General features: G+C 44.3%; 1 protein-coding gene across 1 annotated transcript in view; it reads right to left on the minus strand.

Annotated features, from left to right (window-relative positions):
* The window catches only part of LOC126263686 (protein unzipped), a 111,532-nt gene that overhangs the window by 18,597 nt on the left and 77,901 nt on the right, over nt 1–15,034 (minus strand). The window contains exon 2 of the mRNA XM_049960813.1: nt 10,940–11,118. Coding sequence (XP_049816770.1) covers nt 10,940–11,118 — 179 coding nt within the window. The remainder of the gene's footprint in view (nt 1–10,939; nt 11,119–15,034) is intronic.

The following is a 15,034-nucleotide window of genomic DNA, read 5'->3' on the forward strand; positions in this document are numbered from 1 at the left end:
GTAAGCGCTTTACTCGTCTGTGTAGGTTACTCGTAAAAAGAACCCAAGGGAAAGGTACTGTAATTTGGCACTGTTCAAAAGAGAAATCAGTGTACTGCTGACAAATACTTAAAATCATAGTTGAAATGAGCATCAATACGAAGCTCCAGCTGATGCTCCCTTAGAAATACAAAAAGACTCAAATTCAGGTAAAGAACAGATCTTGAACAGACTTCGATATCTCAAATATATTCTTCGGTTCTTCTATCTGCCGGGCAAGTTGTCGACTTCGTACAAGACGATTATTGGACCGACCACTCCTCCATATTTTATTATTATTATTATTATTATTATTATTATTATTATTATTATTATTTACACAAACTTCACAGGGGCCAATTCACAGGCCGACGCCAACTTCAAAACGCCCGGAGGAGAGACTTACCGCTGTAGGCCTCCGAAATCGTAGACAAAAACTCAGTGACGATGGAACTTGAAGTGAGGCATTGAGGCGTGTTAACCTGCCGTAACGGATAAGGCGACTGTCAGCGAAAATCAGGGCATCCAAGCTCGGCCCACGACGTGGCACAAATTTTGAATTGACTTTACACCAAACGGTTCAGATATTCACGTTCATCGTTTATTGTCAATGTGTCTTCATTTATTTCATCCCCATCGATCCATACTTTTCATTTCACTGCATTTGAGGGAAACGACGCCAAGAGACATCACTCTTGACAGGGACACCTACAGCGTTGCAGTGTTATACATTGTATTTATTAATCTCTAGTAGTTATTTATTAATCTCTAGTAGTTCATTTATTTAAAAAATTTGTGTACGAGATGATTTTTCAATGCACTTTTGTTGTATGGTAACGTTATCTCCGGCATCATGCCTGTTATATCACTCAAACCGTCACAGACTTCTCTTTACCACCGCAGAAATATATTTTGCCTCACGTCGTATAGTTTGTAGTATGAATGAGGAAATAACAAAAAATTATTTCCCACAACCATTATATTAGGTGAAATAAGTCATTTCCTGATCATTGTTGCTTTTATTTCCTCGAAACTACAAGGTGTGAGGCATAACGTACTTCTAAGAATGTTGAGACAAGCCTGTGACAATTTGAGTGATATAAGCGTAATGCCCCAAATAACGCTACCGAAAAGTAAACGTGCACTCAAAATTCATCTCGTAGACGAATTATTGTAATAATTAAACTATCATAAATAAACAGAAACAATTTATAATGCTGTTTTACTTAATATTATTACACTGTTGGCATAAACCTGCAACGTCCCAGATATTATATAGAGAGTGTAAGAGTATCCTGAAAGTATGGGTGGAAATTCGTACCTGTTCTTTACGTGCAGGTCCCCTCACGTCCGTTGGTATGACGTTGTTGTCTGGGAGAGACTGCGGGGCGGTTCAGCCACTTATTTAGAATGCTTTCCTTCCTTTTCATAATGGCACCTTTACTTAGAAAAACGTGGGTAATTGTGTCTCAACTGCGCCTGCCCGGTGTACATGGCTGTGGTGGATCCGTGTATAGTTTAGTGTCACGTTTGTGTTGTTGACGAGAAAGGGAAAGGGGACGGTAAAATACGATGCCAGCGCCTAGCCTACCCCGGCCATGGGGCAGTCCAGTTTAACATTACAGCGCGATGCACAGACAACCATCAGTGATAAATGTCCTCACTCCATGAGACATTGCGGCAAATCTTGGTATCTAACCCGGGGCACTCGCGCAATATCTGGCCTTGGGTAACAGAGTGCCATAACATCTCCACCTCGTGCCAGCTATGACGATTGAAATTTGTTAGGAATTCGAACTAGCTACATCCGTACAAGCCGCGGTAGCGATTTCAGCTGCGGAGGTGGGTCCTCAGCTTGGTATGGCTAAGACAGTGCTGCTCTGCGCACCGGAATATTGGACTACATATCGATGTCATGAGGTAAGTGGCAGTAGCAGGTTAAGGAAGGAATCAACTGATACTCTGACGATAGATCCGTTGTGACATTCACAGTGGGTGGTTTAGACAAACCACAGAAAATCAGAAAACTTGTTGGCGGTACAGTATTTCAACCAAAATTCTGCCAAAAACGAGTGCAATGTCCATTATATTCCAAGTCACTCCAAATCGTAACTGATAACCAGGTCTACTAATCTTATAATGGCGATGACATACCATCTCCAAAAGGAAGCTCTTACCGATATGTGCGGTCAGAATACCGTTTTAGATACCATAAATTTCCATGTACTGTGTCCGTAGCTCGTGGTTTAATGGTTAGCGTTGCTACCTCTAGACTCCGGTGTCTCGGGATCGATTCCCGGCTGGATCGGAGATTTTCTTCACTCGGTGCTGGGTGTTTCTGTTGCCCTCATCATTTCATCTCATCTTTATCTTTGCGAAAGCCGTCAAAGCGGCGTCAAACAGAAAGACTTACACTAGGTGGCCGAACTGTTCCAGACATGGTATCCCGGACAGTAACGCCGCATGACCATTCCATTTCATTTTTGCAAGTACTGTAACTCGCAGATGATGCCCTTAAGATCATGCCATGTTGCACATCGGATAAGAGAAACCGATAGGAGACCAGAATAAGTCACTGTGTGGGTATCATGCAATTAATTCGCAATGCATTGGAAGGAAGTAAGGTCGGGGTTTAACTTTTCTTCGACAACGAGGTCATTAGAGGCGCAAACTCGGGTTGGAAAAGGACGAGGAAGGAAATCAGCAGTGCCATTTCAAAGGAACCATCCCAGTATTTGCCATAAGCGGTTTACAGAAACCACAGGAAACCTAAATCTGGATGGCCGGATGCTGATTTGAATCGACGTCCTTCCGCATACGATGCGAGGGTCTTGCCACTGCGCCACATTGTTCGATAGTACATTAGACGCCGCAGGTGTACAAAGTTTGAGGTTTCATCCCTTGTAATTACACCATTTCGTAGCGAAACTGGAAATATCCTCCACCCAAAAAGTGCATGGTGAATCCATAGAGTTTAATACTCATAGTTGGTCCTGGCAAGTCAACCCGAATCTTGAGTGTAACACTACAGTGCATTACTAGACTCGGTCCTATTGTAAGTGACCTGCCCTTTTCGTCCTCAGACCTTTGAACATATCTAGCCTGTCTTGTGGGGAACTACAGTTTGCAACTTTATGTTGCTCGTTTACAGAAACCATTGCCACTGAAGAAAGATGCAATATGTGATAAAAAGTTCTAGAACCCACGGAGGATTGAACCCTGGTCCTTTGGAGTTTGTGTGACACACAGCGATAGAATCAGAATCAAAGTCAAAACTTTGCGTACGCATAGAATCCGAAACCATCAAGAGTTCGTTTCCTGAAGCATTCCAATACATCACACGCCCCAATTCATGTGTTCGACCTGTCGCGACCTTTCTTACTTTCGTTAATTCCTCGGGGGCCCTCATTTGTACAAAAGACTAGTAATCCATGTAGAGGAGAGGTCGTATTGTGTTTGTTTTTAAGTACTAGTATAGCATGTGGACGGGCCCTTGAAGTCTTTACCACTTGCCATGAGAACTAACTCACTCATTGTCTTGTGAATGAATCTGGAATTAACCCCAGTGCGAATTTCCGTTGACGGGATATTTAAAATGCTGCCAGAATTAAGATACTTTGATGCGCTGGAAAAAATAGCAAGACGCACCGGAATCTACAAATCATAAACCACACATTTAGCCTATTCTTTCTTGTGTTTTTTATTTCATTTTTTTAATGTTCTTGGTGCATAGAAACGACAGGTACAAACACCAGGAAGTCACAATTGTACATCTTTCGTGCTACATACAAATACAGTCATTGCTATTTATGACATACTGTATTTGAAATGACTGTACTCAAGACAAACTGAGTAGGCGCATCTAGGTCCTGTATTATACTTCAAAGGGTCAGAATTTCATAAAACCGTTTCTTCAGGCACTGAAACTATTGTACCGAGTCCTCACGGCATCATATGAGAAACGCAGGACATATTGCCCGTCCGCTTGGAAACTGTTTACAGTACAAACACGAATGATATGACCGTTCATGGGATCAAAGAGGCCACGTTTGAAGAGAAAACGTAACACGCTGTGAAATATTCACAAATATACGCCCTTGTGGTATTTACACTGTGGCGTTTGTGTGTATGGAAACAGAGGTATTGGTTCAGCAGACTGGACGGGAAATTGATCGTATTTTGTGTGGAGAGGTTTCATTTTGCCCGTCAGTCACGTTCTGCAGAACGTGCTGGAGGGACGTGATATACGAGGGCTATTCCGAAAGTAAGGTCCGATCGGTCACGAAATGGAAACGACTATGAAAATCCGATAAAGCTTTGCACAGATGTGTTGGGTAGTGTCTCTAGTATAACCCCAGTTAGCATCACGTCGCTCTTCTCATTTCTGAGCTCGCAGTGAGTGCGTAAAGATGTCTAGAAAATAGTGTCTGCCGCCAAGTACGGGGGCCTGGTGAGAAATTTCCCCTGAAGCTATGCAGCTAACATTACATAACTGTCGTGCTGTTTCGTCTTCAAGACAATTCTCAGCCGCATTCTGCAGGGGCAATGAAGATGCTCCTGCATCGTTTTCAAATGGAAATGTGAGATTACCCACACTACAGCCCGTAATTGTCTCCCTCTGAGTTTCAGCTCAGGTCACATGAACCGCTGGTTATGAAGACAACATTTTGGCACAAGACAACGAGCCGTAGGCCAGCGTAGAGAATTGGCGGAGAGCACTGGCGGCTGCCTTCTATAGCGAGGGTATGGGAAAGTTGGTACAACGCTACGATACACGTCTAAGTCGGGTCGGCGACTATGGAGATAAGTAGCTGCAAGGTGTATCTAACTGTTGCAAATAAAACATTTTTGATTTTTACCGTGGTTTCCATTTCGCGACCTATCGGACCTTACTTTCGGAATAGCCCTCGTATTTTTCTGCTATAATTATCAAAATTTGTTTCAGTGCCTTAGCAGTAGAGCAGTAGAGAGCACAGGTGCTTAACAGAACTGGAATCTCTGAAATCCAGTTCACAACCATCCATTTGCAAGAGTTTTTTTCTCTTCTGACAGTCTAATCGGTACGTGCAGGAAAAAGCCTCAATGCAAACGGTTGGTACCACACATAAAATTGGTGCGATCTTTAGAAACTGGGACTATTATGGATCTCTAAAATATTTAGATCGTTACATGGAAACACTGGATGTTAAACCCTCGCACACAGTCCAGAGTAAGTGCCGAGGAAAGAGCACAGTACAAAAAATTCAACACTAAGAAATGTATTGTTGTGTTTAGAGGGCGTAACTCCCACCCGGTTATTATTACGAGCGAACTACCTTTTCCCCATTAAAGCTGTGAATGGTAATATGTACGTGGTTCATTCTAAGTCATGGCAATTATGGTATATCTTGCGATATGACAACATGGGAATTCCACGATGTGCACTGAACCGGTAAGGCAGTGTGTATCTGAATGCCAACGTAAATAGGGCTCCACTACAGGAGGTCATGGCACACGAGGAAATGAAACACGCGCATTGGAACTCTGTGTAAATTTGTTGTGCTCGAGTACAAATGGAAAAAAAAGTTCCCCAATGCGTTGACACGATGGGAAAGGCGATGAATGCCATTAGCATTGCCATCAGTGTATGCCACTTGTCGCCGAATTGCCGTGAGGATATCCACCCTGTCTGCAAAGCGCCCTCCCACGCAATGGTTTCTTCAGTTGTGAAAAGGTGTCGATTCGCATGGACTGAGGTCTGGTGATTGGGGTGGATGGGGGAGGATTTCCCACCCCCAACGCTGTACACAATTATTGATTACGGCTGTAGTTTTCGACGAAGTATACATCGCAGATGGTACAGCAGAAAGTTGCTGTAGTATTGGACATTGACAGTGTGGCCGTCCCTAACAGGGTGACACTCCAAAATACCGTGGCTGTCATACTCCAGAATGAACATAACCTTTGTGGGTGATGGCCTACCAACCACAGCTGCTCGTAATTCCGTATGACACTGAGTAGCATTTCTGCCAGCGATAACGGCAATTTTCGCGTGTGCTCGCTGTTCCATTCTGCTTACATCCATCTTGTAACACGATCAAGCCATCCGCGCATGCGGTTGCGTTCAGTCGGTTGCTTTCGGTAGTCTGCTGCGGGCTTTCCAATGTATGTAGTCCGATAACGGCGATATACCACGGTGCCATGGAATGACACTCGTATAAACAACACATCAGTAAACAACTGGATGCCACTGTTCTCTATAAAATCTGAAACAATCAAGAATTGGTGTTCATTATAATGCTTTGTTTACAGCAGCCTTTAGTGGAGAATTATGTTCCGAAAGGTATCGTGCTGATCTAATAACAGAGGGACATTCATTTATTTGGAGGGTTGAATTTTGTGCACAGTAGTTTTCGTGCTTGGTCGCTCCGTATACCACGTGCAGCGGAAGCCTTACACCGTGGGCAGTCTTGACCGACGCTCCTGCCATCTACCGTTGCTGGTCGTTTTATTGTCTCGTACTGGGGCCGGCTTTTTGTAAGCAGCCTGGACGACGCACAGCAGGAAGTTTCCTGCTCCACCGGCGGTCCCCCCGGCGGCGAGCGGCTTAGTTGTTTTGTTTTGTTTACTTATTTATTTTTTCTCTCGTTCTACTTAGGATGTGGTTACCTCAGTGCTTCCTTTTTTGTTCCCCATGGCGAAAATGACCGGTCTTATCCCGAGCTCTTTGCGCCTGCTCTTTGTTGCTTCCATTACAGAACACGAGTAGCGATGCGGAACAGCTTCAAACGTTTTGTAGGCGGAGAGAGTACTTGCGGCGAGATGTCCCGTTATTACGACGTCCTCTTACTTAGGCCGGTTCCGTGGCGCGGCTGAAACAACCCATCATTTAGCAGTACACGTGTTACGGTGTCCAGTACAGATGAAAGAGCAAATCGCAGACTGTTAGGGTCAACTTATTCTGATACGCAGTAACAGCTTACATTTCACGTTTATGGCTCGGTGCCTGTCAGACTACAAATCCAGAGGTTTGGGATCGTAGTACCGATGCTTCCAGTGATAAAACTGGCGCGAGTACTCGGGTACTTTCACTGCGCCTCTCTGGTTGAAGAGAAGCGGTCCGACGCCATAAAGGTCTTCCCTGGTGGCCATCCGTAAACGGCGACTGCTGTTCGATCCTTCTCCCCCATTCATTTCAGACGTTTAACTGCACAGCAGGCAGCGTCTAAAGGTAGTGCTGTTCTGCCAACTACCTTCTCTTTGTTCTTTCAGCTTTTTGGCAGCACTCACCGGACTCACAGCTTAGTCTTATGAGATTTCGAATGCGCCTTTATTCAGATCTGGATGCTTTGGAGTATTGGTGTTTTGTGCTCTATGGCGCAGTGTTCAAGTGTCAGACTGCATATCTAAAAGTGTGTAGTTCAAATCTTGATCATCATTAGGATTTTTTCTGTCCTTTATCAGTTGTTTCAGTTCTGACAATGATATATATGTGAAAAATGACAGGTTGCTGTGTTTTTCGGGGTCAGTGTTAAAGTGTAGGCCTGCCTGGGGTATTCCAGCAGTACCATGCCTTCCCAAGCACTACAGTGTTTTAACCAACTTCAGGTTGAGGACAGCTTTATGTTTATTACATGCTTACATGTGATTAATTTCCACTGTTAAGTAGTAAGACCTTTGTCCTCACACGTGACTGATATGCGGATGGGACGTGGTCCAAGAAGAATTATTATCTGCACAATTTTTCTTCGTCGCCCGTAGGAGGCTGTAATGGGCGAGGAGATAGGAGTTCACTACTGGTCTAAGGGGAACAGAAATTGTTAGTCCCTCCCACTGAAATTGAAACTGTTCACCAAATAGCAACTTTGGATGGGAATTGTGATGAAAAGCGAACTGTTTCATTAATTACTTGATATCACACAATATCTTCGAAGCTATACAACAAACAAATTATAGGTTGACTCTTACACAGAAGATTACAGCAACCTTCCAATTTTTATAATGCTATTTATTTACTTAACTAGTGCCGTTACCGATTTCGAACCGATAGGTTGATGTTCACACTGCTAGTTCACGTTTTACATTACATTTTGAGTTTTGCTTCCCCATCTTACGAAATTTCCTTGGGGTGGTGATGCCAATGAAGAATCCGCGCCATTGCGAACCAGTGCAGGTTGTCTATCATCTTGCAACATCGAAAACTGTATAAAGCACTTTTCCTTCTCACACACTTGGCATCATCAACCCAAAGAAGTTTCGTGAGATGAGGAAACAAAACTCAAAATGTAATGTAAAACGTGAACTAGCCGTCTGAAGATTAACCTATCAGTTCGAAATCGGTAACGGCGCTATGTAAGTAAATAAATAGCATTAGAAAAAGTGGCTGGTTGCTGTAATCTTCTGTGTAAGAGTCAGCCTATATTTTGTACACAGCCACGGGCTCAATACGTCAGTTTTTGACAAAATAGCAACAAACAAATTACTTCGCTGAACATCAAACTGTGGCTGCTACTACGTGTCGTTTGATCACAAGTATTGGTAAATACACTGTTTACCAGAGGTCACATTTCCACCAGGAACCGCGAGGGAGAAAGTTGTGTACAAACTTGTAGGACGGACGCAGGGTCAAAAAAATGGTTCAAATGGCTCTGAGCACTATGGGACTCAACTGCTGAGGTTATTAGTCCCCTAGAACTTAGAACTAGTTAAACCTAACTAACCTAAGGACATCACAAACATCCATGCCCGAGGCAGGATTCGAACCTGCGACCGTAGCGGTCTTGCGGTTCCAGACTGCAGCGCCTTTAACCGCACGGCCACTTCGGCCAGCGCGACGCAGGGTCAGTTCGAGAACATTACTCCACACAAGCGACACATCATTTGCCACCTCTCCCCAATAAAATGGGCTTTGCCGCCAGCTTAGTGGGTGTCGCTTGTACGCCGGAATAAATTGACGGAAGACAGACAGAAATAGTGCACCGATAACAATGAAACCATCGTATTCCATTGTTGGTCGGGAGACCCCTTCTGGGATAGTTTCGCCACCTCTTTCTATTTGATGTCACTTCGGCGACTTGCTCGTCTTTTCGGTAAATATGAGATGAAATAATTAGGACAGCTTAAACACGTAGTCCCCGAGCAAAATAAGTCTTCGAATCGGGAGGGAATCGAATCCATGATACCGCGATCTAGAAGCAGCGGCGCTCATGACTAGATCACAAGCTGTGAAGTAGACGAATAGTGTGTTTAATTGCACGTAAAAGGTATATTATGTGTTGTGTGTCTGGGTGAAGCGGTATGCAGAGTGGGATGACGGAGAGATTCTGCTTCAAAACAGGTTCAAAAGAGATAGCGGTAATTTGATTTACTGCCTGAAGTCGTGGTCATTTGAGTGGAATGACGTTCTGAACGCAGTGAAGCTAAATCTGTAGCCAAATGCAGTGTCACACCATATGGAGATTGTGCTCGCTTCAGAGGCAGGACATTCGACTCTCAAACAGAACTTCATCATGCGCATTTGTGATTGGCGTGTGGAGCAGAGGCGTCCATGTACAGTTCTTGATCACCAAACTAAGAGACATTATACTGGATTAAAGCAGTGAAAATATCTGCACAGTGTACTGGCAGTGGGGACATGCGACGCTCCTGGATGGTTAAGCAAACTGTCTCCCATTCAGTTTCATAAAACTACTCTGCACATATAGTCAATACAGTCGTCCAAACGACACTCGTTCTGGAACACTGCGATGAGGAAAGAAGACACGCCGTACTTCAGTATATCTAATTATCAGTTACGACAATGGAGTATACCATTCGGGATCGATGTACTAGTTTCAAGGACATTTGTAGCAAACTCATTTTTGGAGCTCTCATTTGTGGTTTTCTTCGGTACGTAAGATACAGTCCAAATGAGCATTAAACACCATGGCAATGTCAGTCATTAAAATGGCTTCTTATTATCCTCTTACAGTCTTAAGTCGTGAAAAGAACTAACGTTGAATATGGCATCACATCCTCGCGTATCTGTAGCTGGAATCACTAATGCACGCCTGGCCGGTGGCGCTCGACTCGGAGTTAAGTGTCTTTGAATATTGGTGGTGAAACGTTTTCACCTCCAGTAATTAGGTGACAAGGGGATGAGAGTTTGTGGCGTAAAGCTCCTGATCGCCAGTCTTTGTGCAAATGTCTCATGGAGTGAGGGCATGTGAACTGTTGATGGTGATCCGTCCGTTGGATGTGGTTGGTTGGTTGATTTGCGGGAAGGGACCAAATGGCGAGGTCATCGGTCCCATCGGATTGGGGAAGGGCAGGGAAGAAATTCGGCCATGCCCTTTCAAAGGACTCATCCAGGCATTTGCCTAAAGCGATTTAGGGAAATCACAGAAAACCTAGATTAGGATGGCTGCATGCTGGTTTGAACCGTCTTCCTCCGAATGCGAGTCCTGTGTGCTAACCACTGCGCCACCTCGCTTGGATGTGGACTCCAAGCTTGGTGGCCTGCTTGATGCTATCTGAGAGTAGTAGGCTATGTACCGGCACCAGATTCAACCATCTCCCTGCCCTTCACCACTATAACACAAACCCAAAACTGAACTGTACAAGCACAGGGCGCAGATACACACTTGACACTTCGTGACAGGTAGAAGGGAGGCAACGGTGACCCACGTCCACTAAGACCAAACCAAGAGCAGCGATGTAGGTTTCCTCTGCGCCCATTTCCTGAGTATGGGGCGCATTTGAATTTTTGACAACCTCAAACCCCCATGCCTCCCACCTTCACCCAACTCGCACAAACTCGTAAACAAAGAAAAATTTGCATGTTTAAAATGAGGCTCTTTGGAACTTGTAGATAGCTGTCTCGTGAACGCCGCTGCCACGCTACACTGTTCGTTTAGTGATAGTACTGAGCATGAAGAGCTTAGCAGTGTCAGTCACTACTCACGGACTACGGGGCTGTTCTCTGCGCTGATGGTGTAGTTGGGCATCTTGGAGCCGGTGGCAGGGATCCAGTGCAGAGTGGACGAGGTGACCATCTGCAGGCCGAACTTGCTGTACAGCAGCACGCTGTCCTCTGCAGACACCAGCGCCAGGGCCGACAGCAGCGGCAGCAGCCACCGGAACCTGTCACGAAACACACAACCCTGCAGCACAGCTGGTCGGCTTAAATCACTGCAAAGCGTGCTGTCTTAATAAATGCGGTAACATAATAAATTTTAAAAAAAGCGTGAAACTGATTCATTTGGGATATAGTTGATGGGGGTAAAGTTTTGCCTTTATGTTGTAATGTCAGTAGCTGTGAATTGTAGACGGGATTCCTTTGTAATACAGTACACATCAGATACCATCCAGCTTAAGCACGGCCGATCGAAAATTAGAAGTCTCTCAAAGTCCGTCGTTATACGGGATGGTTGAGGGACTTTGGCTGTTCAGTATGAAATGTCAAATCAAAAACGCCTTCAGCTGCCCAAATTTGAAATTTTATTTTACTTATCCGACCAGTTTCGGATTTGACTTTCATGTTCGGGCCCGTGTGTAAAGACAATAATAATAACAGTGAACGCTACATACCAAAAGAGGTTTTGTGAAATCTGAGTAATCAATTACATGCAGTGGTAATATGTAATAAACATTTCACAAAAACCAAACTATATAGGGTATGACATCCAATTCAGTGATATACTGCGTATGCAATGCAGTACTTTTCCGTAGACTAACTTCATAGTTTACAGCTTGCTGTATTACCTAGCCACACGCCTGCCTACCAGCAGACTTCCCATTTCTTCAAAATGGTGCAAATGGCTCTGAGCACTATGGAACTTAACATCTGAGGTCATCAGTCTCCTAGAACTTAGACCTACTTAAACCTAACTAACCTAAGGACATCACACACACATCCATGTCCAAGGCAGGATTCGAACCTGCGACCGTAGCAGTCGCGCGGTTCCGGACTGAAGCGCCTAGAACCGCTTGCCCACAACGACCGGCTCCCATTTCTTGATAATGTTAATTATGACTTGTTTCACATGATATTTCAGCACTTACTATTTAGTAGGATTTCGTTACGGTGTATTACATTAGCCCTCACAGTTTAGTTCAATACAAATGTTTGTATGAAATAGGTGACACCTTATGAATATGTGATTGATAGATAGTATTGACGTAACATTAAATTCTTGTTTTATTAGGTTCTTATTAGTATATGGCACATGGTAATACAGGTAGTTAACGTGGGGTTGACCTCCAATGTATGGTTTTACATTTCACTTTTATATGACAACATATAAATAAATATTTTCCTTCAGATTGTGCTCATCTGTACATAATTGAGATTGTTTTGCTTCAGTTGTTTCACGAGCATTGACGTTAGCGTTACATACTGGTTGTTTGTCAATCTGTGCACCGCAATTAGGTATATACAGCATGTAATTTTGACCTCCGAGTTGTAGGTTCGCTTTACTATTACACGGCATATACAGTTTATCCCTAGTTTATATTCATACAGTGTGCAACTGTTCTCTTGTTTTATTCCTTAATTTGCCTTTGAGTTTTGATATCAGTCCCTGTACAGTTTGGTTTTTGTTAGTTGTTTACTAAAAATTACCGCTGTCTATAACTGATTTCTTAAAGTTTACACCGCCCCTTTTGTTATGGAGTGGATACGGTTATTATTGTTGTCTTTACATAGGGACCTGCAGCAGGCATATTGAAACACCGAAACTGATCGCATAATAAAAATAAAAATTGAAATTTAGACTAATGAAAGTGTTTTTGATTTGATGTTTTTATCAATACGAAGTGTCAAAACATTAACGTAGCTGGTAGGTAGAACTTACAGTGACTGCAAACCACGAGGCAAAACGGATGACGTCCCATTACTAGCGTAGTTTAAATAATGGACAATTCATAGGTAGTTCTGTTTAGAAAAGGGGAAAGAAAAAGAGGACTTATTTATTCGGACGCACTATGTTGTTTATGAGTATTATTATTCGGGCACTGAAATAACTTGTGATTGTTGAAATAGAAGGATAAAAAATGCTGAGTGGCAATAGCAAGAATTCGTCTAGACTGTAGCTTTTACAGAAGTCGACCGGCTGGGGTGGCCGAGCGGTTCTAGGCGCTACAGTTCGGAACCGCGCAACCGCTACGGTCGCAAGGTCGAATCCTGCCTCGGGTATGTCCTTAGGTTAGTTAGGTTTAAGTATTTATAAGTTCTAGGGGACTGATGACCTCAGAAGTTAAGCCCCGTAGTGCTCAGAGCCATTTCAACCATTTTTTAAGGAAGTCGAACGTGGACAGGAAACGATCGAGAGGAGAAGAGAGTAGAAGCTTTTGAAATTTGTTGCTACAGACGAACGCTGAATATTAGATTGGTAGGCCAAGTAACTAATGAGCACAACGTGAGTAAAACGCGGGATCGGTTTGTATGACATAGCCTGAGACATCACGGGATAGTTTGGCAATGTGTGTGTGTGTGTGTGTGTGTGTGTGTGTGTGTGTGTGTGTGTGTGTGTGTGTGTGTGTGTGTGTGAAGGAATAACAATCGTAGAGGGAGATCTAGGCTCGAATATAGTCAGCAAAGGCAAGTGATTGCAGGTTCAAAATGGTTCAAATGACTCTAAGCACTATGGGACTCAACTGCTGTGGTCATAAGTCCCCTAGAACGTAGAACTACTTAAACCTAACTGACCTAAGGACATCACACACATCCATGCCCGAGGCAGGATTCGAACCTGCGACCGTAGCAGTCGCACGGTTCCGGACTGCGCGTCTAGAACCGCGAGACCACCGCGGCCGGCGCTGGACTAGTTATGCAGCTATAAGTAGACATGTACACGAAAGACAAGCGTAGAGACCTGTGCCTCTACCCGTTCTTCGGACTGAACACCGCAACAACAGTGTTGTTTTAGTAGACAGCTTAGAAAGTCAAACATAGGTATCGTTGTTAGAACGTAAGTCGTCAATTCAGAAGCGGGTCAAGGGTCGCCGTGAAGAAGCCCCGGCCCTGCGCTGCTAGAGGCGGCGGTGAGTCACGCTGCCCGCTGCCCACGGGCCGAGCCAGTTACGGCAGCCGGCGCTTCCCGGTCTTTAAACCGCCGCCCACCACGCCTGGCCTTGCTGGCGTCCTGCCGGAATGGCTTTCCGATGACGAAGGAGAAAAGGGGAAACCGCTCCGCTGAGTAGTTTTCGTGGTGTTCGGGCTTCCTCGTGCGGAACCGACACAACTTCCGCGAGCGCAGAGGTTGCGGTGATCCGTGACGCAGCCTTCCCCGTTTGGTGCTGCTATTTTGGTTCGTGTACGCATGCTGTGTGCAAGAACTTAACTCCATTCAAGAGAGTAGCAACCTGACTAAATGCTTTTTGGATATGTTTTCCTGCATTAACACCATCCGATCTCTGATATTATCATTATACGACGAGACGCTGCAAATGAAACGCAGAAGAAAAAGCATGTCACCATCCACGGTCCATACTGTGCTCACTGTTACAGGCTTTTATGCGGTTCCTATCGCGTGCAAACCAAATACCGCTGCAATGTGGCAATGTAACACGAGTCTCACGTGGTTAATGAGATCCACAACTTCAGTTTTCAGTGAAGCGTGACATTGTCGGGAAGGAGAAAAATGGTTCAAATGGCTCTGAGCACTATGGGACTCAACTCCTGTGGTCATACGTCCCCTAGAACTTAGAACTACTTAAACCTAACTAACCTAAGGACATCACACACATCCATGCCCGAGGCAGGATTCGAACCTGCGACCGTAGCAGTCGCACGGTTCCGGGAAGGAGACAGCGGCCTTAATGTAACTTATTGAATAAAAACATTTTAATGTTAAAAAACTTTGTATGCCGAGGCCGCAATTTTCGGTATACAGTTAAAGCACGATGACTAGTTTCAATTGTTTTCTACAATCATCTTCAGATCAGTCAAATCGTAAAAAAGCGGTCAACATGGATTGAAGAACATTATATGCGAGTTACTTTTGGCGTGTCTTGCCAAGCAGGTCGGTCTTGTGCCATTTTATTTTTAAATTTCCAT

This window comes from Schistocerca nitens, chromosome 6, assembly GCF_023898315.1.
Source record: "Schistocerca nitens isolate TAMUIC-IGC-003100 chromosome 6, iqSchNite1.1, whole genome shotgun sequence".
In the NCBI taxonomy this organism is placed as follows: Eukaryota; Metazoa; Arthropoda; class Insecta; order Orthoptera; family Acrididae; genus Schistocerca; species Schistocerca nitens.